General features: G+C 39.1%; 1 protein-coding gene across 3 annotated transcripts in view; it reads left to right on the top strand.

Annotated features, from left to right (window-relative positions):
- The window catches only part of Ptchd4 (patched domain containing 4), a 184,750-nt gene that overhangs the window by 64,619 nt on the left and 93,519 nt on the right, over positions 1-26,612 (top strand). For all 3 annotated transcript variants that reach the window (XM_060369703.1, XM_060369704.1, XM_060369702.1), the window contains one exon: positions 1,572-2,052. In XM_060369703.1, coding sequence (XP_060225686.1) covers positions 1,572-2,052 — 481 coding nt within the window. The remainder of the gene's footprint in view (positions 1-1,571; positions 2,053-26,612) is intronic.

Below are 26,612 nucleotides of genomic sequence, written 5' to 3'. Positions count from 1 at the left end.
AGCATACTGCTCAGTGTTTTGCTGCCTTCGCCTACTGCTCTTGAAAGAGAAGTGTTCTATGCTAAGAATCAACTCTTTCATACCTTTGTGAGAACATCTTTTCTGACTCCATTCACTTACAAACTACTTCGAGCATGAGCTCGGTCTTGTACTGCTAGCTGGCTAGCAGCTCATTTTCAGACCTGTAAGTCATTCTGGAGCCTCCTTTTGGGCTCAACATTCTATCTAACAACCGTTTTCATTGAAGTACGGAGACAGATGTGACAAAAATGAAACTTCCAAATAGATTAAAAGTTTGTGATATCTGTCAGGGAGCTCTCTGGCTGGGAGAGTAACAGTGGTGATCCTTTGTCCGTCCAAGTGTGCTTTAATGAGGAATGACCACTTTGCTTGTCCAGTTCCTACAATGATGATTTTATCCACACTTCCTCAAGGCCACCTTTGAAACTGAGACACTGTTTGGTGACACTACCTGAAAATCTTATCAGCCTCATTTGGGAATTTATCTCTAGGAAAATATAAGTCTGAGTCAGAGCCAAGTGGAGAGAGGGGAGACTGTACAGGCAGGCCCAGCAAGTTCCTGTATCATATGCAGGCAGTGTTCTTAGTTTTTAGACAGGTATTTATCATATTCTGGACTGTCCATTTAATCTCCATAATGTAAGGAAGTAAGGACCTCCTTATTTTATGTTGCTGAATATATTAATTCTGGAATGCTTAGCATATTTATATACAGGGTGGTTGTTTTAATTTTTGAAGCTCAAAGACAATTTTCTTAGAATTTAAAAAAGGCAGGCAAACTGTAAATATCAGAAACTGCTGGAAGAGGAGACTGGAGAAGGGAAGGAAGAAGGAAAAAAAAAAAACATGCCATTGAAGCCAGAGCATAGGTCAGACACATGGTGAACAAGCAGACACATGGCAGGAAAGGAGGCTTTAGAGAAAGTAAGGAAGTCCAAAGCATCAGGAAAAAGACTTACTTAGGTTCTGGCCAGAACCTGAAAAAAATAGGCAGAAAAAGGAAGAAGGACAGGCAGTGCCTTTCTGACTCAGACCACAGGAGGAATGTGGCTCGGGGGAACCTCATGATGGCTCACAGGGACAGGGATGGGGTCAACAGCCCTGGGGAGAAAAGGTGTAGGATCTCATTGGAGGAAAAATGTACTCCGTCTCTTTAGCATGGCCTAGGGTGAGCCTTGCCATGCTCTCTACTTAGAGCTAACCATCAGTCATAAGCTTGATTTGCCATGAAGGAATGTATTGCTATAGAAGAAAATGTTAGGAATGAGAGCATTTGGGAATGCAAATTTAGGAGCCTTTTTCCTAGGCATGTGGGCCGTCTGGTGTGGCTTTGTGACACTCTCCGTCATCGTTATTCCTCACGCAGGGTCTCCCATGTAGGTCCACAAGGTTGAGAATAAAATCCTGACTTTCCTCTCCACCCACATCAATTCCACCATCACCAGCACCGCTCTCTGCCTTCCTTGTGCTTCTTCACTTAGGATAAGAAACTGCCCCTTGGAATGTGCATCCTTCTGGTAACCGAAGTCTCCCCTGTTTCTGTTTTCAAGGATGGGAGGAACAGTTTTATTGGACACCAGCTGGGCGGGGTAGTGGAAGTGCCAAACAGCAAAGACCAACGGGTCAAGTCAGCCAGAGCCATTCAAATCACCTACTACCTCCAGACCTATGGTTCTGCCACTCAAGACCGCATAGGGGAGAAGTGGGAGAATGAGTTCTGTAAGCTTATGAGGAAGCTCCAGGATGAGCACCAAGATCTCCAACTGTACTCTCTGGCATCTTTTAGCCTCTGGAGAGACTTCCATAGGACCAGCATCCTGGCCAGAAGCAAGGTCCTGGTGAGCCTCGTACTGATCCTGACCACGGCCACCTTGTCCAGCTCCATGAAGGACTGCTTGCGCAGTAAGCCCTTCCTGGGCCTCCTGGGGGTGCTCACAGTATGCATTTCCATCGCCACTGCAGCCGGGATCTTCTTCATCACTGATGGGAAGTACAACTCCACCCTGCTGGGAATCCCTTTCTTCGCCATGGGTAACTATCCATCCTTGTGGTAATCAGATTCTTGCCGGTTTGGGGCAAGGTAGTACATTTCTTGGCTTCTCAGGGCAGATGTTTTAGTTCTGCTTTGGTGTGTCTGTGTAACTGTGTGAAATTTTCCTTGGGGTCTGTGCTTGCTTTGCCTATTTGAAGCCATTAGAGGAAGTTATAGAATAAGCAAACCATCCTTCCCTTTAAGCTAAAGATGTCAAAACTTTTTAGATTATACAATACAGGCATTCTCGACTCAGTTTTTTTTTTATAGCTGATAGATAGAAAGTATCAGATGCATAACTAAAGAGAGTTGATGTTTTATTTTCAAATATAATTTTGTGTCCCCAATCATAGCCACCATTAGTGAAAGTGACAGGACAGTTAATGAGAGTAACAAATGAAATCTAAGAACAACTGATGTTTTAATCCCAAAGATCTCCTAAAGTAAACTCAGATTCATTTAACGCTTTTGCACAGAATCTACTCGATTCTTTTACGTGTGTAAAAGAAAAAAATTTAAATGAAGAACCCTGCCTGATGCCACCTAGATAGATATATTATCTAGTTCATCTCTGATGAAGATAATGAGTAACCATCCTTAAGATTGTGAAGTTTCTCCCATCCAGACATAGCTGATGTCCCTGACTATAGAAATGGTGTATGTATGCATGCAGGCGTGTGGTGTATGTGTGTGTGGATATTGTCTAGGAATAAACATGAGGGAGAACTCAGCGACAGGGTGAACATCTTATTATAAAAAGGAGACAATGGTAATATCTGTGGTATTCACAAGGCTCTGCTCTGTGTTGTGGAATCATGTGTAACAGTTCAGAAATTGCGCCTCCGGGTGGAGAACTGACACAAGCAGGTGATACATAAGTAAAATGAACAACTTTTGAAAATCAGTTGTAAATAAGTTTCACTATTTTTTTTTTTGTGTTGGTTTTAAAGACATTTTTTTTTTCAATGCAGTTTATTCAGGAACATTGAACAATCCTCGGACCCCGGGGAAAGCCAGCCCACAGCTTAAATAGCCTCTGGGTAGCCAACCCAGGCGTGCCACGGGGGCAATGCAGATAGGTCCACATACATGGAAGCAAGCCAGATCCTCGGCCTTAGCCAAATGCTAGATAACCAGGCATATGTACAGAATGCTCGCCATGTGGCCAAAGCACCTATTTCTTTTTACCTTCACTAGCATATTTGTAAATGAACATAAGGCATGCAAATGGTACATGCTGAGGTCAGATGTCTGTATTGGGAATCCAACATCATTATAGTTTAATAAGCTAGCTCATCTATGCAATCATCTAATTCTTGCATTCAGTACTAAGAAAAGGTCATCAATTGATTGTAAACGCTCAACAAATATCCACAAGTTTTAGTAGGTAACACTATGAAGGCACAGTGAATTCCACAGTGATAAGGAAAAAACCCTTGGCTTCACACAATTGACTTTTCAAGATTTTGCATAGTATCACAAATGCATATTCACTAGCTAACAAAGTAACCTTTCCAAAAGCTGTGTAAAATACTTTGCCATTAGTGATAAAGATGATTCTAAAACTGAATCATCTATACATTTTATTTTTTCTAAATATTCAAGTCTCTTTTATACTTTAAAAATGACTAAAGATTTCTAAGAATCACACAGTAAGACTCACAAATAAAACATGTCTTGCTCAAGCCTAGTCAGAACCAGTAGCCCCTTAATTATAGAAAAAAAAGATATTTTTCAGAAATAGATAGGATTATACATTCGAAACAAATAAGGTAAAAAGAAAATAACTACCTCTATTAATACTAGATTGTAACATCAGTTCTACAGGGGTAGAGTGCTGTTTGTGTTCGAAAAGTCCAGATATCTAGCACACACTTTGTGCCTATCTTCTGACTTCTGCAAACACAACCCTAGACACTGAGGACGTGGACTGTAAGAAGAGATCAGGGGCATTCATGGTGCTGCTGCAGTTCTGAGAGGAATATGTTTGCAGTTCTCAGTAGGTAAAGCAATGAAAGACCCACAAGCATGTGTTTAAAAATTCTTCTTCAAGATCAGGTCTCTGTTTTCATCCTAGTTTTCTTATGTTGTACGTTATACTGAGTACTCAGTAGCATCTATCTGTCTGGTTCTTTACATAAAAATGAAGAATCGGAATTACTTAGTATTAATCTGAAGATGCTACAGCATTATTCATTTCATCATTCCTTTTAAAATTGCAGGGTATATCAATCCCAAAGCTCTAGCTAAGGAGATACACATACACCCAGAGACAGAAAGAGAGAGAGAGAGAAAGAGAGAGAGAGGGAGAAAGAGGCTAACTAACCCTTAAGGAAACACAGCCTTGCATACAGAGCATCACATAAGCAAAGCTATGAGTCACAGAAAATGCATGGCTGTGAAGGTGCTGAAGGAGAATGTGCTATTAAAAATGTTTTTCAAGTGCCTATTTACCAGTGCCATGCAAACCCTTCAGTTAACTATTGTCTTTGAAATGTCCAAACTACATAATCTAAAATCAGTGGTCTATGGAAAGAAGCCCAACACTTCTTATAACCTCTACTTCTTCTGTAGTGTACTTCCTGTGTGATAAATCATGACCAAAAGCAACTTGAGGAGGAAAGAGTTTATTTAGCTTACACTTTCACATCATAGTCCATCACGAAGAGGAGTAAAGAAAGGGATTTGGAGACAAGAACTGAAGCAGAAACGATGGATCAACACTACATACTCTCTTGTTCTTCAGGCTAACGTTCACTTACCTCTCACAGGATTACATGCCCAAGAATAGCTTCACCTACTGTTGGCTGGGCTCTCCTACATGAATCAGTAATTTAAAGATGTCCCTACAGACTTGCCGCCTCTACACACCAGTCTGATAGAGGAACGTTCTCAGTTGAAATCCACTTTCCCCACATGACACAAATTTGTGTCAAGTTGACACAAACAAACAAACAATGAGAATTTTTTTCTATCTTTCTGGAAGGGTTTTGTGTACCAAGATTCAAAACCCTTCACTCTCTTCAAAGATGATTCCCAAAGTTGTATGTATCAATTATAGTCTGTTCTATAAACCATATAGGCACCTATCTCATATTTTTTATCTTGTATCTTCCCTCTCTTTTCACTATGTATTTTTCATTCATTTGATGGGCCTAGTCTCATTCCAGAGGCACATAATCTAAGTATTCTTTCTTTTTAAAGCCAGTTCCTGTTTTGATACTTTTTTTTGTTGATTGTCCCTTGAGCAAAGTTTTATTTGTCAGGTTATAGGCTCCATATTTGGGCTTAGAGAAGATGACTGTAGATACATAGTCTCTCTACACCCACAAACACAGGATTAGAACACACTTTTTAAAGTCATGAAATGACTCAAGCCTAATATTCTTTCTCTATACAAGAATAAACCAGTGAGGATTCCGCCAGTTAAAATTACAACTCACTGTTGACTGTTTTGTCTTAAAGGTTTTCATGCTTGCCATGTGTGCGTTTTCTCCTTATGGGAGAGGCAAAGTAAGTTAACACCACACAAACTGCTAAGCCGGCCCATGCTCTGTCATGCTGGTTTCTCATAGATAGTTGCCAGGGTATAAATAGCCTTGGTTGACTAGTATTTGTCTGCTCACTCTGAGTTTGAGCTGAGTCTCTTACTGGTCATCTTCACACACTAGTCACACACAGAGAACTTGCTTTGTGCAGGTGGGCTCAAAGTTTACAGATACAAGCTTGTATGTATCTCAAAGTGGAGATTTGCTGACTAATATGATACTCGAGGTGTTTAGGATGATAGACTCAAAGGTTTTGGATTAAAATAAATCAAGTCCTTGCCCTCGTGGATTTTACACATAAGTCCAAGAGAAGGGAGTGAAGGGACAGCAAAATGAAGAAATGTTAACTTTGCCATATTGTTAAGAAACAATGCAAAAAAAAAAAAGGCATAGGTGGGATAAAGAGCATAGGTGGCCAGGATTGGGGGAACTTTCTCTAAAACCTAAAATTAAAGTAGAAAGCTAAGTGAAGTAAAGGAAGGAGATGCATAGAAATTGAGAAAAGTGCTTCTGGAAATGAAAACAGGAACTGAGAAGAAGAAAGAGAGAATGGCTCAAGAGAATGGGAAGCCAACTAAAGAGAAGGCTGGAAAAGGTACACAGAGATTCCACAGGACACTGAGCAGTTAATAGTTCAGATTTTAGTCTGTGAGAGATAGAATACTATGTGAAGCACTTTGGTACGTTCTGACACATTTTTTCAAGAAACGTACATTAAGTCGTATAAATCAGACTGCAATGGAACAAGAATGAGGGAAGTTACCACAAAGCAGTCCTGAGGTAACGTAACATGCTAGCATAACATAGCATCAGAACATTGATAGTGGTAAAGAGAGATTCAGCTCAGAGGCTGTACCTGAAAGTCAAATTGACAGAGTTTGCTGAAGGATGGGGTATGCCCAATCAGAGAAAGAGTGTCAAGGGTAACTCCAGTGTTTGCAGAGTGAATAATTAATAGACTATAGATGCCATTGCCTGTGCTAAGAAAGTTTTTGAGAGAAATGTGTCACATGTTTAGAGGAACATAATCAACAGTTTAGCTTTGTACCTGCTAAATCAGAGATATCCATTAGGAATTCAACTGCAGAAATGTGGATTGGACTAGCTGTATAAAAATGTGTGAAAAATAGGTTCAGAAGTTGGAGCTGGAGATATTTGTGACTTGTGATGGCAGTAATAATATTAAATAGTATGAAAATGTACTAAGGTCAACTAGAAAGATGATTATAGATGAAATAAATGCTTTTGGCTCAAGCCTAAAGCACTTTAATACTTTCAGAAAGAGAAGATGAGATGATCCAGAAAATGAGCAATAAAAATTATTTTAGACAATGGGAAAAGCCTACAAATCAAAAAGATAGTGTCCTGGGAGCAAAATAGAGAAGATGCTCATGAAGGAGCAAGATACCATTCACATAAGAGATTCTAATGCCCTATATCCGGTGAGAACAAAAAGTGGCCTTTAATGCATCAATCTAAAGGCCCGGGATGACTTTGACAAGAAGTACTTTGGGGGATGTTAAGGGCAAAAGGGTCATTTAAAGATGTTGAATGGAGATGAAAAGAAAGTAAAGACAGCGAGTAAAAACAATGCAAACTGTCTTTGCATTATTTGTTTTAATTTGAAAGTAAGGCCCTTTATATATGGTAGAACATGGTCAAAAGAGAAAAAACTCCATAGCACAGCAGAAAGGAAAGGGGAAATTGTAAAACGAATGTGTTTGAGCAGAGACAGCTCTGCATTTAGAGCACAGCGACCATAGCCAGTCCAGAGAAAAGGAAAGGAAGAACACAGGGGAAGATACAGATGCTTAATGATGAAGGTGTCGCAGCTTGCATGTGGAAGTTTTCTTCTGCGGCTTCAACTTCTGGCAGGAAATTATTAAGTAAATCAGCAGCTGAAAATAACCATTAGAAGGGAGGTACTGATTTTTTGAAAATGAAAGAAATGTGAAACAATCACTTGGACGTATTGAGGCTAGATTTAAAATTTTGAGAATAACTAGGGAATGTGAAAAAGCCATTCATGTTAGTGTTCGTGATTTTAATAAACTAATCAGTGAGCAAGAATCCTGAATGTTTAAGTCCTCAGCTACAAAAAGCTGGGTGCAAACATTAAATTTGATCAGCAAAAAAAGTATAAAAACTTGTGATACTTTGGCATAATATTGTCATCCGCAAAGTTAATGCTTGGGAAAACAACAACTTAGTTACAAAGAAAATTCATTGTTTACAATTTTGTTTTGGGCCATACTCATAGCCAGCTATCTTGGAGTATGTGCACACGTTGGACAGAGCTGGGCTAGAGCAATTTTTATCTTCGCTCTATGACTGGTAGCAAATATTGGACTCTGATAGGATGGTTTTATCATAGACTGTTGCACTGAGTCTCTAAATGTGTCCTTACCAGCATGATGTTCTCTGAATAATTAGAGACTTCCTATATAAGATCAAAAGGATCCTAGAAAAAGTATTTCAAGAAGGCTAGGCAGAAGCTGCAAGTCTAGTCTATATACAGACCTTGCATCACAGCAAAACTGCCATGTTCTGCTGGCTGCATACCAATTAATAGGGCCAGGAAGAAGTCAAGAACGGGACAGTAGGTCTCCATATCTTGAGGAGATCTTTGGCAAGACAACATTGCAGAAGAGTGTGTGAAACTAGAGCTACTGTTCTGGAAGCCCTTTGAAGATGTGCAACGAGAAAGATAAAGTAGAGTCTAGAGACGCTTGATTCAATGGTCTTTCAGAACAGAATATTCTCATGAAAATAGCTACATTCTTCTTTTTCTGGTATGGAAGACAAATGCAGGACTAAGGACTTTTGGATTTCATAGGACAAGATGGTCTTAGTATACAATAGATTTTATCCCAGGGAAAATAATGTCATCAAAAACTATGTTAGTATTTGTGGTGGACACAGATTCGCTGAATTATTTTGAAAAGGAGAACCTGTCACTGAGATCCGTAATCAAGTCTAAAACACACTAGAAGTGATTTGTACAATATGTAATAAATACATCAGAAGGATGATGTTTTCAGAAAGGTCAAAGAGACCACCCATGAGGATGAAGAAGGATACTTTTAATACCATCAGTCCAGAAGCACAGGAAGAGAGAAGAAAAAATAGAACCCTTTTCAGAAAGGGATCCTTAGAAGAAGGGTACATACACAAGGAACAGCCAGTTTTCACTAAAGCAAGACTCTAGACATACCTGCCAAAAGGATTAATATTTCAAACACAGTGCCAGGGATGAAGGCAGTAATACTGGTGAAGGAGGAAGCTGGAAAAGCTCATCAGCCATGCAATTAACAGCTGATCTTGTTGGAAGTAGAGTTAAGAAAGGACTGTGTTACCTTTGTTGTCATGCTTGTGTCACCTGCTACTTGGAACCTTATCTAAAATGTTTCCCCTCATTGGGGAATGCAACTGTGACTACATGACATCATTACTGTTGTGTAAAGTACCCACAGTGGAAGTTTTTGAACACTGACTTATTGACGTGTTTTTTTCTAACTCTTAGCCTTTTAAGAATAAGATGTCTAAAGTTTTGTTTGCTTTTTTTGAATTAGATGCCTTAATGTGCCCTACCTGCCATTGTTTAATTATAGTTTCCTTACCCTTGCACACCTAGGGATTGGTGCCACCCACAGTGAACAGGGTTTTCCCACATTAATGGGTAATTTCTCACAGCTATACCTTCCAGCCAATCCAAGGTAGATAGAGAATCCTTCATTGGCACTCTCTTCCTAGATGATTCCAGGTTGTGTCAGGTTGACAGTAAGAGCTGACCATCATATTCACTTCCTTGTTTTATTAGACTTTTTGAAAGGAGAAAGAGAAGATCTTCGCATAACAAGACACTGAAGATTATGTCAAACATTGAAGGTAGCATTGAATAGTATGTACTCTTAGTGTATAATTCAGTTAGAATTATAGGCTGACTCCTAGTTCCTTAAGGTTTTATATACTCCATAGCAGTGGTTCACAATCTTCCTAATGCTGAGATGCTTTAATACAGTTCCTTATTCTGTGGTGACCCTCAACCATAAAATTATTTAGTTGATACTTTATGCCTGTGATTTTGTTCCTGTTATGAATTGTAATGTGAATATATGATATGCAGATGTGTGAAACCTGTGAAAGGGTCCTTTGACCCCCTAGGGTTGTAATCCACAGGTTGAGAACCACTTGTCCACAGACTCCATCCTCATTTTTTGAATATTTGTTTGTTAAAGTACTTGTTCATAGAGGTCTTTTCAGAGACTGATACTCCAACCAAGGACCATTTATGGATATAACCTAGAAACCCTGCTCAGATGTCGCCCATGGCAGCTCAGTATCCAAGTGGGTTTCCTAGTAAATGGAACAGAGACTGTCTCTGATGTGAACTCAGTGGCTGGTTCTTTGACCACTACCCCCTGAGGGGGCGGGGAGGAGCAGCCTTGCCAGGCCACAGAGGAAGACAGTGCTGCCAGTCTTTATGAGACCTGATAAGATAGGGTCAGATGGAAGGGGAAGAGGACCTCCCCTATCAGTGGACTTGGAGAGAGGAGTGGGAAGAGATGAGGGAGGGAGGGTGAGATTGGGAGGAGATGAGAGAAGGGGCTACAGCTTGGATACAAAATGAATAAACTATAATTAATATTAAAAAATTAAAAAATTTAATTAAAAAAGTACTTGTTCAAGTACAGTAAGGAATTTAGGAGTGAAAAATATTGTTAAATAACACAATTTTACTCAGAGTAAGAAGCATGGAGACCAGGTCTGGAGAACTTAATTGATAGGTTCGACTCTTTAAATGGAAATAACATGTAAATGTGCCTCACACTTCCCAAGTTGCTTCTATTTTTAGTCCCTGGATCAGATGACAAATCGGGATTGGATATTAAGCAGTTAGGGAAATGAGTAGAGCAGCAATTTATCCACTACGCTGTAGAATGATGGATGTGCCAGAGAGCTTCAAATCTCCCAACTTGGACATCTGAGCTGTCCTCAAATACATGTCCATCAAAAACAGTCTCAACAATCCTCGTTAATTATACTTGACTCGGCTGTCAAGTCAGAACGTTCTAAGAAAAATGTTTCTGACACAGACCAGCTGCAATTGCCAAGCAGAACTTGATTTTCCGCAGAGCTGCTTCAGTGTACACACTAGCATTCACACTCTGGGAACGTCAAACCGAGAACACAGCAAAGCTTATGTCATTGCTTTTCTGGTGGGAAAAAAAAAAAGCCCTTACCAGGTAGAATTTACTCTAAAAGTGAAGTTTTAATTAATATAAAACAAATTTTAATCTAGAGTTTTCATACCCTTTCATTGAATACAAGAGAAAATTGAAATAGAAAAAAAAAGGACACCTTGTGTTTTTGGGGGGTCCTAGAGGACTGCCTCCTATGGTTGAGGAGCCCCTTGGCAGTGGTTCCACCTGATATTCTGAAACATTTTGAGTTCTACATGAGTCAAATATCTGTGTATCAGAATTGTTGGTTACTTGGTACTTTTATTTTTATTTTTGTTCTCTCTTCTTCACTTCCTTCATTTCTCCCTCATTCCCTCATTCCCTTTTTTTCCCTCTCCTTCCCTCCCCCTTGTGTGTATGTGTGTGTGTACACACGTGTGTGTCTGTATGTGTATGTTTGTGTCTTTCTACGTGTGTATGTACACACATTATTCTATGAGCGTGATACATGTGGGCCAACATATTCTTGAGGTGGTCCCGATCTTCCACTTTGTGTGAGAAATGCTCTCTGTCCTTTGGGTTTTTATTGTTGTTGTTGTTGTTGTTGTCATGGTACACAATGTATGGCAAGGTAACCTGTGTGCTAGCTTCCAGGGACACTGCTGCTCCTTCCTCACATCATTTTCACAGGAACAAAAGGACTATAGATTCTATTACACTGTGATTTTAAGTGGGTTCCAGAAGTTCAAACCCAGGACTTTCTACTTATACAGCAAGTGTTTTTACCATTTCCTGAGTCATCTCCAGCCCTTTCCATTTAAAACCATTTTTTCATTGCTATATCAAGACATTTTAATACGATTACATATCATACATTAATTGTATTCCCTTCCATAATTCTCACTCCCCCTTCCTTGTTCCATTCTCTGTTACTTGAGTTTTATTATGATTGAGCTTTTTTCATCTAGGCAGGGACAAAACTTTAATATTCAAGTCTTTTAGACTTGATTAGATGTCATTGTCTACCTTTAAAGGATAAACCTGAGAACACCCCTGAGTTTAAATTTACTATGAAGAAGTTGCTATTCTTTTTGCCATGATTTATGTGGCCTAGCTGGGAATAAGAATAGAGACAGGTGAATGATTCATGCAGGGACTGATCCAACTTAAAGTCAAAATTCTAAACAGTGTCATAGATTAACAACATAAATCAGTATAAAATGAAAATATGTGTCATATTAGTTCTAATATCTAAAGATATTCTTTGAGAGGAAAGACAGAGGCAAAAGATAGACATCTTAGTGAGTAATAAAAATTAATGAAGGGAATTTTTACCAGAAAGAACAGATTAATATTAGACTAGGCTATTTTTAGTAACAAGAAAGGTGACGTATAGGAGAAACAAGACAAATGATTCAGTTCCCCAGATAAAAGTAAATAAGATTCGCAATGGGAGACATGAGTGCGGAAGGGCTCAGCTCCTGTAGAATTCAGACCCTGTGATGGTGAGTGTGATGAGGACCTATCTATAATTTTGACTGAATTGGTGGAAATACCCTCTAAAATTCTGCCACTTCTTCCCTCCTTTCCTCTGTGGGCCCAAAGGACATTCTGAATTTGTGTATTATAATGTGCTTACAATGCTTGGGTTACAATTGGTACCCTTAACAATTAACTTCTTTTTAACATTTAATTGACTGTTTGGGGGAATTTCATACACACGTACTTTACATCATTTCTACCCCAAGCTCTCCCCCTCTCCCCCTCTCCAATTTTTATTGCCCTACTCTCTCTCTCTCTCTCTCTCTCTCTCTCTCTCTCTCTCTCTCTCTCTCTCTCTCAGCTTCACAATTCCTGATTTAATTATTATTGTAACACATACATGTATGTATGAATACAACCCGCTAAGCTGAGCCCATTTACTGTTTACAGATGACTGGTTGGAATTGGACAACTAATCAGCAGCCTCATCTCTTGGGAAGATTGATTCTCCTTCTCTCAGCAGCAATTAACTATTTGTAGCTACTGAAGGAGGGGTGAGGCCTCATGAGATGTCTCCCACCCAAGTTGGCATGTCAAACTGTCAGTATGCAGGTCGTGTTTAAGTAACCACGTTTGTTAGGATTTTATGGGTTTAACAGCCTGTCATTTATAGAAGACATGATCTAGGAGCTGAAGTACTGATCCTCTGCCACACATGCCTGGCACTTCCTCTTCCATGAGGTTCCCATAGCTTTCTGTGTAGGGTTTGTATTACAGGTGTATCAGTTAGGGCTAGGCACCCCATAATCAGTTTTGTCTAAGTGTGAATTCCTGTAATGGTCTTCATCCTCTGCAAAGAAAACCTTCCTTTTGATGAGGGCTGAGAACTGTACTTATCTGTATATACAAGGGTAGGTGTTTAGGATACAGTTGGGAATGATGGTGGTTTAGGAAAGTTGGCAGCAGTAGCTTCCTTTCTAGGGTGCTTGACTTCACCAGACACAGGGAGTTGAGGTTCCCAGTACCAGGCACAAACGGGCATTAAGTCCAGTTAGGTAGCTGTTGCTTACTGCTGTGGATGATTACTTCTTGAATAGACGTTTCATCTTTCCCCTAGTTCACAGGTGTGGGCTTCTGTAGGCGGAAAGATAAATCTGAGAATGGAACTGGAAGCTCATTCAAAATTTTTTATTTACTTGAAAAGGCTGTCAAACTGTTGAGGCAATTTTAAATTCTAAATATGGGAGTTTTGTTTAATGATTTTTATCTTTTCTTTGTCTGGTGCTTTTTTTTTTTGGCACTGAAAAGTGTTCTGGTAGCTGTTCTTTCATTTGCCTAGATGTAAGTAAGGACTGGCATTTCTATCCAATGAGGAAGTAAAGCCATCAAAGCCTTTCTGCGCTCTGCTGTGGATCAAAGATCAGAACCTGTACCTCTCCACCCTTCTCCCAGATTTTGCTTCTCTCTCTCTCTCTCTCTCTCTCTCTCTCTCTCTCTCTCTCTCTCTCTCTCTCTCTCTCTCCAGCTGTTCTCAAAAGAGCCTCGGAGGGTTTTCGCAGTTCTGAAAAGAGCTAAGATAGCAGGACTCCTAGCCCCTCCTCCTGCTTCTGGCTGGGTTCTTCACCTTGTCTCATTTCTGCACACATTTTGTTTAATATAAAGTGGGTTTACATTTGTTTGGAATCAAAGAAGAAGGAAGAGGGGAGGAAATAAAACATGAAAGTGGAGGGGAAGAAAGGGCAAAGGAAGGAGGATAATATAAACACACACACACACACACACACGAGTGGGCACAAATATGATTGTTCCATTTTCATTCTATGCTGCCTCCTTCATAATATAATGAATGTGTATACTTAAAATGTATGTGCTTCTAGCCTGAGTGGCTGTGTTCTAGTTGACATACTTTCTGTTGTCTTCCTTGAAGTGTTTCTACAGATGTAATGTTTATTTCACACCTCCTACTTCTCTCTTACACACAAATTAGTTTCATTTAAGGTTGCAGGAGATAAAGGCTCATGATTGCCAAGAAAAACGGAGTGAGAGACTGCCAAAAGATTCAATTATGGCATGATCTTGAGTTCCATTGTTTTCCAGTCTTATAGATCAGGATAATGACACAGTAACAAAAACTGTCAGTGTTACAACTCCATTAACCAAGTCCACAAGAGGTAAAAATGTTAGCCAGAACTTGTGTTCCAGTAGTCTCTCTAAACAGTGAGCTACCTGCAACTCCTGACGAGGCTTTCCTTTTGTTCACAGTGTATAAAATATTAGTTACTAATAGAAGGCTTTGTCATGCCATAAACTACAGCAAGGGGACATCTTATAAATATCCTTGGTCTAAAAATTACTGTCAAAATCTCTTCGTCTTTGTCTCCCAGATCCATTCTTATTCTTCCTGGGAAATCTTTCTACGTTCCAGAGAGCTGTCTACCTTGCTAGATTCTACTAGTCTGTATCAACCTTCCTTTTTCTGTTGCTAATTGTTCTCTAAATGGATCAGTGTGGCTTGCTAAGAACTAAACAAAGTGTCTGTTGACACTGGGAGACAATCCTTTTTGCTGTTCCTATACTGATAAAATGTGTTTGATCTGTGAGTGGTCCTTTTAGCTCTTTCCAGATGATCTAGGGTTCTTCCCCTTCACCCCATAATCTCCAGATGACAGTTTTCTCTGAGTTCTGTTATTTCAGTTAGTTTAATGTTTTTAGACACTAATTTTGAGTGTTATCCTGAAAAAAATGGAAAACCCAAGATCGTAGTACGTGGTGTGAATCTTGCTGATTCTCTCCTACTCTATTTCCAAACTGTTACCAAGAGCTGTAATTACACAGCTCAGTGCTGCTGTTCTCTAATAGCTGTCTGGCCCAGAGACAGTGGTTCATCCAAGGAAGCTAATGAGTTTTGTTTGCCTCTATATTGCTTCTAAGTTCAATCACCTTTACATTCATTGCTACAATCAAATAAAAACTTTTGTGTGCACAAGGCTGTTTCCTGTCTAATATTCTTTTTTTTTTTTTTCTAAAAATTCCCAATGTATTTCATTTTTTTCTAATTTTTCAGAGCTCCTTCTTTACGGCTTAAGAAAATAACCTACATCCCATTTGTCTTTCTGTTGGAAATAGGAGTAAACAAGTAACAGGACAGGAGCCTACTGCAGAGGGCCTCTGAAAGACTCTACCTAGCAGTGTATCAAAGCAGATGCTGAGACTCATAACCAAACCTTCGGCAGAGTGCAGAGAGTCATATTATGAAAGAAGGGGGAGTTAATATGACCAGGAGAGGACAGGAGCTCCACAAAGACCAAATATATCAGGGCACAAGAGTCTTTTCAGAGACTGTTTCTCCAACCAAGGACCATGTATGGATATAACCTAGAACCCCTGCTTAGATGTAGCCCATGGCTGCAAAGCCCTCCTCTGTGGCCTAACAGGACTGCTCCTCCCTTCGGGGGTGGGGAGACCAAAGAGCCAGTCATTGAGTTCCTGTTAGAAATAGTCCTTGTTCCCCTCACTTTGGGAAACCAATTGGTTACTGAGCTACCACAGGCTACATCTGAGTGGAGGTTCTAGGTTATATCCATACATGGTCCTTGGTTGAATGTCAGTCTAAAAAAAAAATAATACAGAAAATTTGAAAAATTAAAAAAAAAAAGATGTAGCCCATGGTAGCTCAGTATCCAAGTAGGTACCCTAGTAAGGGGAACAAGGACTATTTCTGACATGAACTCAATGGCTGGCCCTTTTACCTCCCGACCCCACCCCACTCCCGAGGGAGGAGCAGCCTTGCTAGGCTACAGAGGAGGACTTTGCAGCCAGTCCTGAAGATACATGATAAGCTAGGATAAGCTAGGACCCCCACCCCATCAGTGGACTTGGAAAGGGGCAGGGAGGAGATGAGGAAGGGAGAGTGGGACTGGGAGGGAATGAGAGAGGGACCTATGGCTTGGATACAAAGTAAATAACCTGTGATTAATATAAATAAAAAAGAAAATTTATAAAAAAAAAGTAAAGAACCTCCAAATTCAGGAATAGCTATTGCTTTCCTTTTCTGCTTCTTCTGTGTGCTTGTTTACATGTCTATTTCTACTTCTCCTGCTGAGTTTCAAAGCCCACATTAAGGCATTGAGGCTATTTTTGTACCCGCAGCCAGTAGAAGAGGTCCTAGAATAGTGTGGGAGGTATTTTAAAGTCATTTGTGCTGCCTGAATGGAGGGCTGCTCTGCCATTTGACCCACTGTATACCCTAGGACTCACCCCTGAGTTTCCAGAGCAGTGCTGCTGGATTCTGTTTAAACTATCCCACCATGCTTTCTTTCCATTTTTTATCTTTCCTGATCCTGGTTCTAGAACAGTGATTTTCTTCCAGGGACTGCATGACTGACCCTATCTCCTTCAACTTCTGTCTTTTTGTTGAAAAGAGGAAGGCAAAGAGAAAGAGCTGTCTTCCCAGCTTCTGACCACCTCCTGCAGCACTGTTTCATTAACACTGACTCTGCAGAGTCAGGCAGACCCTCTTCCTTATCCCCAGCCCTCACTGGTTCCTGGCCACACTACTCAGAGCATTTATACCATAAGACTCTTAACAACTTCCTGCTATTGATAATATTAAGATGCCAACAAACTTTGTTTCTTCTCTTTTTCCATTGGCTCTGACCATATCCACATAAATAGTTATCGAGATAGTTACCAACCCAGGATACCCCAAGGATCCCTGCCCCAGAGAGACAGAGCACAGGGAATAAGAGACAATGACAAGAGATAGAGGACAAGAGAGAGGAGGCAGGGATATTTGTCCTGGGGACAAGGAGGGAGCATACGACATAGAACTGCTTCTGGATAGAAGCTACAGACACGGCCCATAGGAAAAAAAAATGGTAATTTATAAAGGTAAAAGGGGAAACCTCATGTAGGATGGGGTTTAATTTTAATTAGGTATGTTAATTAGGTGAGCCAAAGAGGGGTTTTGATTGCTGGACTTCAGTAGTTTGATAACAGGACCTTGACAGAATCATGAGGAAGAGGTGGCCAAATAAGGAATAAACCTTGGGGGCTAACTTGAGGAATGTGATCTAATGTTTTCGTTTTTGTCTTTGTAAGGCAGAGGGAATGAGGAAGAAGGGCAAGGCCTGCCAGAGCCATTTTTTGCCGCGCTCAAGCTGGCTAGAGTCTCTTCAAGTATTCTATTAGATTTAAAGTATTTCCCAGAAGTTTAAAGAAGTCCATGTAGTTATGTCAGCTGTTGTCAACCATATTTCAAAGGTAATGGATGCCACTCAATCATCAGCAGTCCTAAGAGAAGCCTTGCTGTAGATATTGCCCAGAATGTGGACACATGGCCTCTGTCCATCTCAAGTTCACAACACCCTGAATTCAGTGCACATTTTACCTCCTTTCGGACAACAGGCTGGAATCATGACTCGCTCACCCACTTTTACAGTTTCTGGGGTACACTTTCCCTAATAAGTTGACATTTCCAGGGCAAAGCTTCCCTGCAGACTTATTTTTGAAAAACATGTCTCTACTCTTTTGATAAATTTGCTCTTTGAGAAAGTGCCTGAAAGGTAAAAATTTTAAAACTGTTTGTGTTTTATTTTCAGCACCCTTGGTAAAAGCTGAAGTGCTCATTAATAGCTACTACCTTCTCTAAGAAGTAAGAATGGGGAATGATCCCTTGGAGAACACTGTGTCCCAGGGTTCCTGGTGGCTATTTTCTTCCTTGAACCCAGTTGAAGCTAAAAGTGGTTGGATATAAAAAAGAAATTGCCTTTAAACTCAGAGTTTCCAGTTATATTTTAAAGAAGCTGCCTGTCCTTGTTCTGTGCCATGATTGCTGTGCTTCCGCAGATAAAAATAGCGCTGGCACTCACTGCTGGCACTGGGTGCTAGAGGCTTCTGTCTAATTTGTTGTCCACCCTCCTCCTGAAGGCCTCTCAGTGTTGCCGCTTTCCAAGTATTTCCTCCTCGTTGACTATCCGTGTCTTACTCTACACAAAGCCACTCGTTCTCCATTCTCAGGGTTGGTACATATCATTGCACCGATGACTGCTTTGCCAGAAACGCTATTTTCTGCCCCTAGGCAGTGAGGTTTAATTTTTATTATCCTTAGTGAATTATTTATCTTATGTTTGAGCGTATGATATAGTTGCATCATTTTCCTCTTCCCTTTCCTCCATCCAATTCCTCCTACACACCCCTTCTCACTCTCTTTCAAAGTCATGGCCTGTTTTTGCACTATTTACTATTACAGGAAAATATCTATTTTCCTAAATACACAAGTGCATCCTGCTCGGGCTATAATGTTATTTGTCCGTGTACTGTTTTTTTTTTTTTTTCACATTTATTGTCACCTTATCGAAAACAATAAAGCACATTTGTTATAGGAAGACAGAGAAGCACTAGGAAACCACCACATGAAGCAGCAGTCAACAAACATAGCCTCTGTCTATGTCAGTTAGTGCTTAAATAAATATACAAATATGGAAAATAGAAAACAAAAATTAAATGATTCTTCTTAAGTACTGTTTTCATGCTGTTTTCCCATAGAATGCTAAATCAAGAATTTCTATGCATGTAGAAAATGGACATGATCTTTATCCATCTGCTCTTTGCTAATGTCAGCTTGTTAATGCATGTGCAACTACTCTTCAGTGGAGGAGACAGAAGATTATGAGTGCTGCATCAGCCTCTTGAGGGTCATTTTAGGCACAACATGCTCCCTGCAATCACCGGTGTCCTGGGTCAGCTTTTCTCTGTAGTTTCTTTATCTACTTTATTCTATGCACACATACCTGTGTGGTTTTTATCTTCGTGGTAAACCGACTATGCTATCAGTTTAAAGTGCCTTTTTATCTAGAAAAGATCCATGTCTTTAAAACCAGATTTGACATTAATCTAGCTCCTGAGATTCTTTTCTTCATAAATATTAAATATACACTTTCCATTCTGCTAAGATCAGGGCTCTTAGGAATTCCACATTCCTGTTGTTAATTGTCACAGCCAGATGTAGAAAACATTTTTCAGGGAGTGAGAAGTCAATTCCTTTAGTACCTTAAAAATAATTTTGATATTAATTTATATCTTCTATATTTTCTTTTATCATTTTCTTATTAGTGTTTTAATTAGCATGCAAAATAATGGATTTTGATATAACATTCCACATACATACATATATGTTAGTGTTAATGTTATTTTTTATTATTTGTCCACATTTTGGATTGCATTAACACATTCTAATACCCTTTTTGAATGTTTTTCTTTTTATTCATATGTAGTCATGGTACACTGTGCTAGAGTTCATTTTGATACGTGTATACATATTTGTCAGACACTTTTGTCACTGTCATCCTACTCATTTGTCTTATTACCTGCCTTGTTCCCACTGTCCCCCTACCTCTACCCAAATAGCCTTCTACTTTCATGTCACATATACATAATATTCCAGTTTCTGCATGTGAGTGAAAAGCAACAATGGCTGCTAACAATGGCTTAAATAGCTTATCACTGCCCTCCCGTCCCATTCACTTTCCAGCGGATGACCTAATTTTGTTCTTTATGTCTGAATACAATTCCGTATATCTATCAGACTCCTTTCATTCACCTGGTATTGAACATCTAGGCTGATTCTGTAACTTACTGTTACAAAAGATACCAGAATATACAACAGTGATAATAGCATATCTGTGTTTATCATATCACTAGCCTCCACTCATGCCTAATTTAGAGATCACAGTATACATTATAATTCTCACGTTCAACTTACCCAAACCTATGCTTTTTGAATACTTCATACATGAGTACTGAATTCACATCATTGTCTGTTCCTTTTCTCGTCTTTCCCCCATTCCTTCTCAAATTCATGACGTTTATATTATAAACGTGTGTACATTTATGTTAGACATACATGGTATCTTTGAATACAACCTGATAAATTTCATTTAGTGTTGCTCATATGTGTCTCTGTTTAGGGTTGACCCCTCAGGACTGGATAACCTGTCACTGTTCTCATCCATGGGGAAGACCCATTCCTTTCCCTGTAGTACTTATTAATTTCCTGTAGCTCTTCATTGAGAACCACAGCCTGATGAGTTTTTCCCAATCCACACTGGTATGTCAATTGGTGGTGTCATTTTTCAGGTCTTGTTTAAGCAACTATATTGTTGAGATTTCATAGGAGCAACTTTTCTATTGTATAGAGAAGACACTCCCTCAAAGCCGAAAAGCTACTCTTCTTCCTCTTGCAGTGTTTCCTTCCCATCCTCAGTGATGTTTTCTGGTGCTTAAGTGTGGTTGTATATGTATCCCTTGGAGCTGGACACCCATGATCAATCATTCTCTGCATTTCGACCGGTTGTGGCTTTCTGTAATGGAAAAAGAAACTTTTCTGATGATGACAAGTGAGAACAACACTCAGCTGTGAGAATAAGAGAAAGTATTTATAATGCAGTTAGAAGTTACAGGAGGTTCCCACGCCTCACCTGGCATGATTAGTAAGCTAGGTTTATAGTGCTGGATATGAATGCTCACCTATTGAACTCTGCTTATATCTGATTAGACAGCTGTTTGTATAAGTACCACTATTGCACATTTCAGAATATCTTGTCATTGTTGTGGTTCACAGACAGTATAAAGCTTGGTAAGACTATTGATTACTTTATTCCCTAGCTAGGTCCTTCTGATACTATGAGGATAATCCTCAAGGAAGAGGCTTCCAGGACAGTGCAAGCTTGACCCCTCCAAGTCCTCTTGGAAGTGTATAGTATCTTCAAAAATATAGTCTTCCCTTTGATTTCTGAGAGACAAACAAGCACTATGCCAATATTTGGGTGGGGAGAGTAGATCCTTTGGTTTCCCCTCCCCAACAAACAATTCAAAAGGAAATTTCCCAAGCCTGGAATTGTTTTTGTTAGCTAGTCTATAGTTCTTTGGAGGAGTGTTATCACGCCAAGTAATATATATGTATATATGTGTGTATGCATGTGTGTATGTGTGTTCATATATGTGCAATTTTAGGTAAAAACAAAACAATATGATTCCCTTGGCTTTCTCAAGCAGTATTAGTGTTTCATATTCCTTCTCTCTTCCTATCTCTCTCTGGACCCTCCCTCTTGACAGTTTTCATTTCAAGAACACAATTATTTATTTTGTGGTAGAGTCTGATTAGTCTGATCTATAGAAACCACATACAGTCCCACTCGCAAAAACAAGTCCAGTGACGTCATGGTGAGACATGCAAGATCTTGCCAAGCAGCTCCAGACAGGTAGGAAAGGTGCTATACTACTCCATTCAAAGCACCCTAACTCCCAGTGTCTCCGCTCACAGCTACTAACTGATAGGCCTAATATACTCTCACAGGACAGCAAGAGCTGGTAGGTTCTGTTTGCTCAAGAATGAATGCACTGGCTGAAAGGAAGCATTCGTTGTTTTTTTTTTTGGGGGGGAGGGGTTTTGTTTTTCCTTTTTATTAGCACAGTACACACTAGAGACTTCTGCAAGGCAGATTTCGTGGTTAGTGAATCAGAGCACTTACAAGCACTTACTTACAAGGTACCAAGGATGAATACTTTACATGCACTAATCAAATTATTTCTCATAAAAATAGTATATGGGAATTGTTATAAATCAAGACAATGATATATCAAAAAATTAATAACTACCAAAGCGTTTAACAAATGGGAGGATGTGGCAGCTGGATGAAAATTACATATCTCTGGTTCTATCTACATTATGTGTCCACAGCACTTTATCCCTTTCACATCATTAAAAGTAGCTAATTACTTAGAATGATTAAAGTTCAATAATAAACACAGCTCTTACTGTCTGCCACACCCTTTCAAATCTCAGACGTATTTCTCATTTTAAGAAAAGGGAAAGATAGCATGTAAAATTGTATCACCATTATTGTGTTTTGATAATAACTATAGCAATACACTAATATGCAAACAATTATTAAGTTCAATATAGACCAAAATTTGCCATGATGTCAGTTGGCTTCCATTTGTTTTAAGAAAGAATTGAAGAGCTGGAGACATGGCTCATCAATTAAGAGCACTTGCTGTTCATGACAAGACATGGATCCAGTTCCCATCACCCATGCCACGTGCTCACAACTTCCTGAACTCCAGCTACAAAGGGACGAAGTACTCCCTTTTGGCCTCCAGATTAAAAAACACTCATGCACACAAAAAATAAAATAGTAAAATAAAAAAGTAAAAAAGAAGATCATGTAAATGTCGAAAATCTAACAAGCTGAAAAGGCAAAAAAAAATCTCTCTTCTCAACATGAGATAATGGTATCACAAGTTTTCTCATAATGTACACTCTATGAATATGGCATTTACAAAAGTGACATGTTTTAAATGGAAATCTTTTCACTGAAATGACGGCCTTTGTTTCCTTAAATTAAAAGTGAAAAAATAAAGCATAGCAACAGAAACTCATCTAAAGATGGATACCCAATGTAAATAGTTATATCAGCATGAAATTAATTTAATTAACATGTTTTTTTCACCTTCCACAAAAAGATTTATTCTAGATGGAGAAATTAAGCATAGCTATTTATATTATGAATTGTTCTTTTTGTTATTCTAACTAATAATGTTAAACTATTTTGAGACTAAATGGATGGCTTTCTTACAGTGACTTACTATCTATGGATATGCTTTGTTACTACAGATAGTTTTATTGCCAGCTGGAAATGCTATACCTTAGCTTGTTACACACATTTTCACCTGTGCTTTAATATCTGTCTTCATATAGTTTATAGACGTTAGCACATTCTTTACTTCATGTTGTCCATTTTTAGGTTTTTTTTTTTTTCATGTCATAGAAAACCAATCCTCATATAGTAACTCTTTCAGTTACATCAGCTACAGGACAATTAAGAGTGGGAGCTATGCATACAGAAAGCAGGAGTCTGACCCTAGCAAGTTGGCTTCTTGGAATTATTCCAAAGACTCACAGGAAGGATACATTATGCCTGATGAGCAAAAGTCAGTTCTTGGAATGAATGAGAGTTGGAGAGATGGATCTCATTAAGACATTTGTTATGCAAGCATGACGACTTGAGTTCAGTCCCCAGCATTCAATGAAAGTGTTCAGTATAACACACACACTTCTAGTCCCATTGCAATAGTGGCAAAGATAGAAAGATAACCTCCAGCTTGCTGACCAGCAAATCTAGTCGAAGCAGTGAGCTCCAGACCACTGGGACCTGTTTCATAAAACAAGGTGAATAGTGACTGAGAGAGATCCTCAAGGTTGACCTGTGACTTCACACGTTTATATGCATGAAGTTATACCATCATGTATATCAAAAACACACATACACATACACAAACCATCACCATCACCACTACCAACAGTAACAATAACAACTCAATGAAAATTTATTTCACGGCCAAGTATATTTGAAATTTCTATACCATGCCTGTCATTGCAGAGTAACGAGGTAACTTTATGCTCATATTGAATTTATTCAAAAATTCTTGACAAAATATGTGATATGAAAATTCACCTTTAAAAGTAGAGTAAAAATTTCAATCACAAATCATCTTTTTGTTTTCACTACTTTTGGAACTTCTCCAGCCGTGGTTGCAGCACGTTTAATTTTTTTTTTTTTTTTTAGATCTGAGCACAACTATGACAGATTTAAACTAAAGTCATAAAATGATTTATTAAGCATGCAATGTCCTTTTAGGCATAGAACTATGGGTAAATATCTGCTAAAACTGTGCTCATATGCATTCCTTAGGATAATATATATGTGTGTGTATATATATATATATATGTATTAATCTCCACAAAAACTTTATATATGAAATAGATATTTTCTCATTTTGAAGAATCCTTTGTTATCATCCTTCTTTTCTGGTCCAGTCTATTTGATGTTCTGTAGGCCTCTTGTATGTTTATGGACATCTCTTTCTTTAAGTTGGGAAATTTTTCTTCTATGATTTTCTTAAAAATATTCTCTGGACCTTGGAATGTGGAATCTTTTTCATCTATTTCTATTATTCTTAGATTTCATCTTTTCATGGCTTCCTTGATTTCTTGGATGTTTTGTATTTGGGACTTTTCCAATTTTACTTTTTTTTGAGAGAGAGAGAGAAGTATCAATTTCTGCAAGTGTATCTTCATCACCTGAGAGTCTTTCTTTCATCTCTTGCATTCTATTGGTGATGCTTACCTTTGTGGTTCCAGATCTTTTCTCTAAGTCCTCCAGCTCCAGGGTTTTCTCTGTTTGTGGTTTCTTTATTGATTCTAACTCTGTTTTCATGCCTTGCAACATTTCCTTCATCTGTTTGAATGTGGATTCCTGTCTTTCTATTATGGGTTCTGTTTTTTTTTTGTTGTTGTTGTTGTTCGTTTCCTCTCTATATGCCACTAATTAATTGTGCCTCTACTTGTGTCTCTATTTGTTTGGATGTATTGCTTGTATTTCTTTGAGGGCTTTGTTCATTTCCTCTTTATTTGCCTCCATTTGTGTGGCTATTTCTCTGAAAGATTTGTTCATTTCCATTTTATGTGCCTCTAATAACTGGATAAGCATAGCTTTAAAGTTATTTTCCTGTGTTTCCAATGCATTGAAATATCCATTGATTTTGGGGGCTACTGGTGGAGCCATAATGTCCTGATTTTTGTTGGGTGTGTTCTTATGTTGACTTCTGGCCATCTGCTTATCCATAACCTTTACTGTTTGTTCCTGGAGTCTGTACTTCAGACTGGGGTCTTTCCCTGGTATCTGGAGTATTCTTCAGGAAGATGAGAGAGGTCCACTGGTTTGAGAGTATGTGTTGGTGTTTCAGCTGGACCTGAGGAAAGAAGAGGCACTGACACAGAATCACAATTGTTTGGGAGGCCTGGTTGGCCTGGTGGAGCCGCTAGCACTGCATTCTGTGGTAGGAGTTGTGGGCATTGCAGCCTAGGCATCGTGCTCTGTGGCGGACACTGTGGGCCGCCTCTGTGGCCTCTGCGGCCTCTGCCTCTGCCAAGGATGGAGAAGGAAGACCTGTTGAGGGGAAATATCAGGGGATTGAGTATTCTGTTTCAAATCTCAAGCAGGGGGTTCTGTGCTAGGAGCTGTGTGCACTGCGGGCCTCCTCCGCTGCCTCTGCTGCTGCCTCCACCATTGAGTAGGAGTCCCTTTAAAGGAGGAGTGCCTGGGAATTGAGTCCCCAGGAGAACCTGGGGTCCCCAGTTAACCTGAATTCTAATAGTCTCAGCTCAGGGTTTGTCCCCTTTATTCCCGGAAGCCTCACTGTCAATGTTCTGGGTTCAGCTGCCCCTCCACTCAACAGTTTTGGAGTTTCAGCTCCTCTGTCCCTCAGATATGGTGAAGGCTGATTGCCGCCATCTTGGATCCCCCCATCATCATCCCTCAAACACCATTTAAATATTTAATTTAATAAATAGCAAGGTAAAGAATTTAAACTTTTCTTTAATTATGAAGTGAAATAGTATTTCATTTTGTAAATATATTTATATGGAAATATTGCCAGTGAAGATGTATTCCTAAGATATTTATTAGCTACTACTGTTTATATAGAGCCTAACATTTTTATTTTAATTTACCGTATCAAAGGGGATGAAAATAAGTGTCTTTTCTCTAATGTAAACATTACACTTACGATATTGTTATGAAGCAGCAGCATTGGTTAAAAGGCATTCTCTCATTATTACATATTTGGTATATATGACCCATCATGCTTTACAAATTTGAAAATAGAATTATTTTATGTGACTGAGTTTACAATTTATTCCTTTATAATTTCATACATATATAGACGATAATTTGAGCATATAAACCCCATTGTCCTCACTTGTCTACCTTCTATTCTAGCTGTACCCATTCTCTCCAACAAGTTCCATTCATAACTTCATCTTTATTTAAAAACTATTAATTAGATTTATTTTTTTATTTTATGTGGTAAGGGTTTTTTTGCCTGCATGTGTGTGTGTGTGTGTGTGTGTGTGTGTGTGTGTGTGTTAATTACATGTCTGGCACTTATAGAGATCAGAAAAAGGTACCATATCCCCTGGAATAGAAGTTACAAATGGCTGTTGGCCACCATGTAGGGTCTGGGAATAAAACCAAGCTCCTTAGGAAAAGCAATTAGTGCTCTTAACTGCTGAGCTATCTCTCCAGATCACAACTCTTGCTGTGTGTGTGACCCAGTGAGTTTAATCAAGGTTGCTTTCGTGAGCATGATTGTGGAGTATAGACCAGCAACCTTAAATTCCAGTGATTTTTTTTTAAATTTAAACAGCATGGATGTTTCAGCTACTAGTATGTTTTACTGAGTTTATTGATAATTTATTCTTTCTTCTTACTGCGGAAGTTAAAA

Source organism: Meriones unguiculatus, chromosome 16 (assembly GCF_030254825.1).
Source record: "Meriones unguiculatus strain TT.TT164.6M chromosome 16, Bangor_MerUng_6.1, whole genome shotgun sequence".
Lineage (NCBI taxonomy): Eukaryota > Metazoa > Chordata > Mammalia > Rodentia > Muridae > Meriones > Meriones unguiculatus.
The sequence above is the reverse complement of the archived record's forward strand: the minus strand, read 5'-3'. Positions and strand labels throughout refer to the sequence as shown.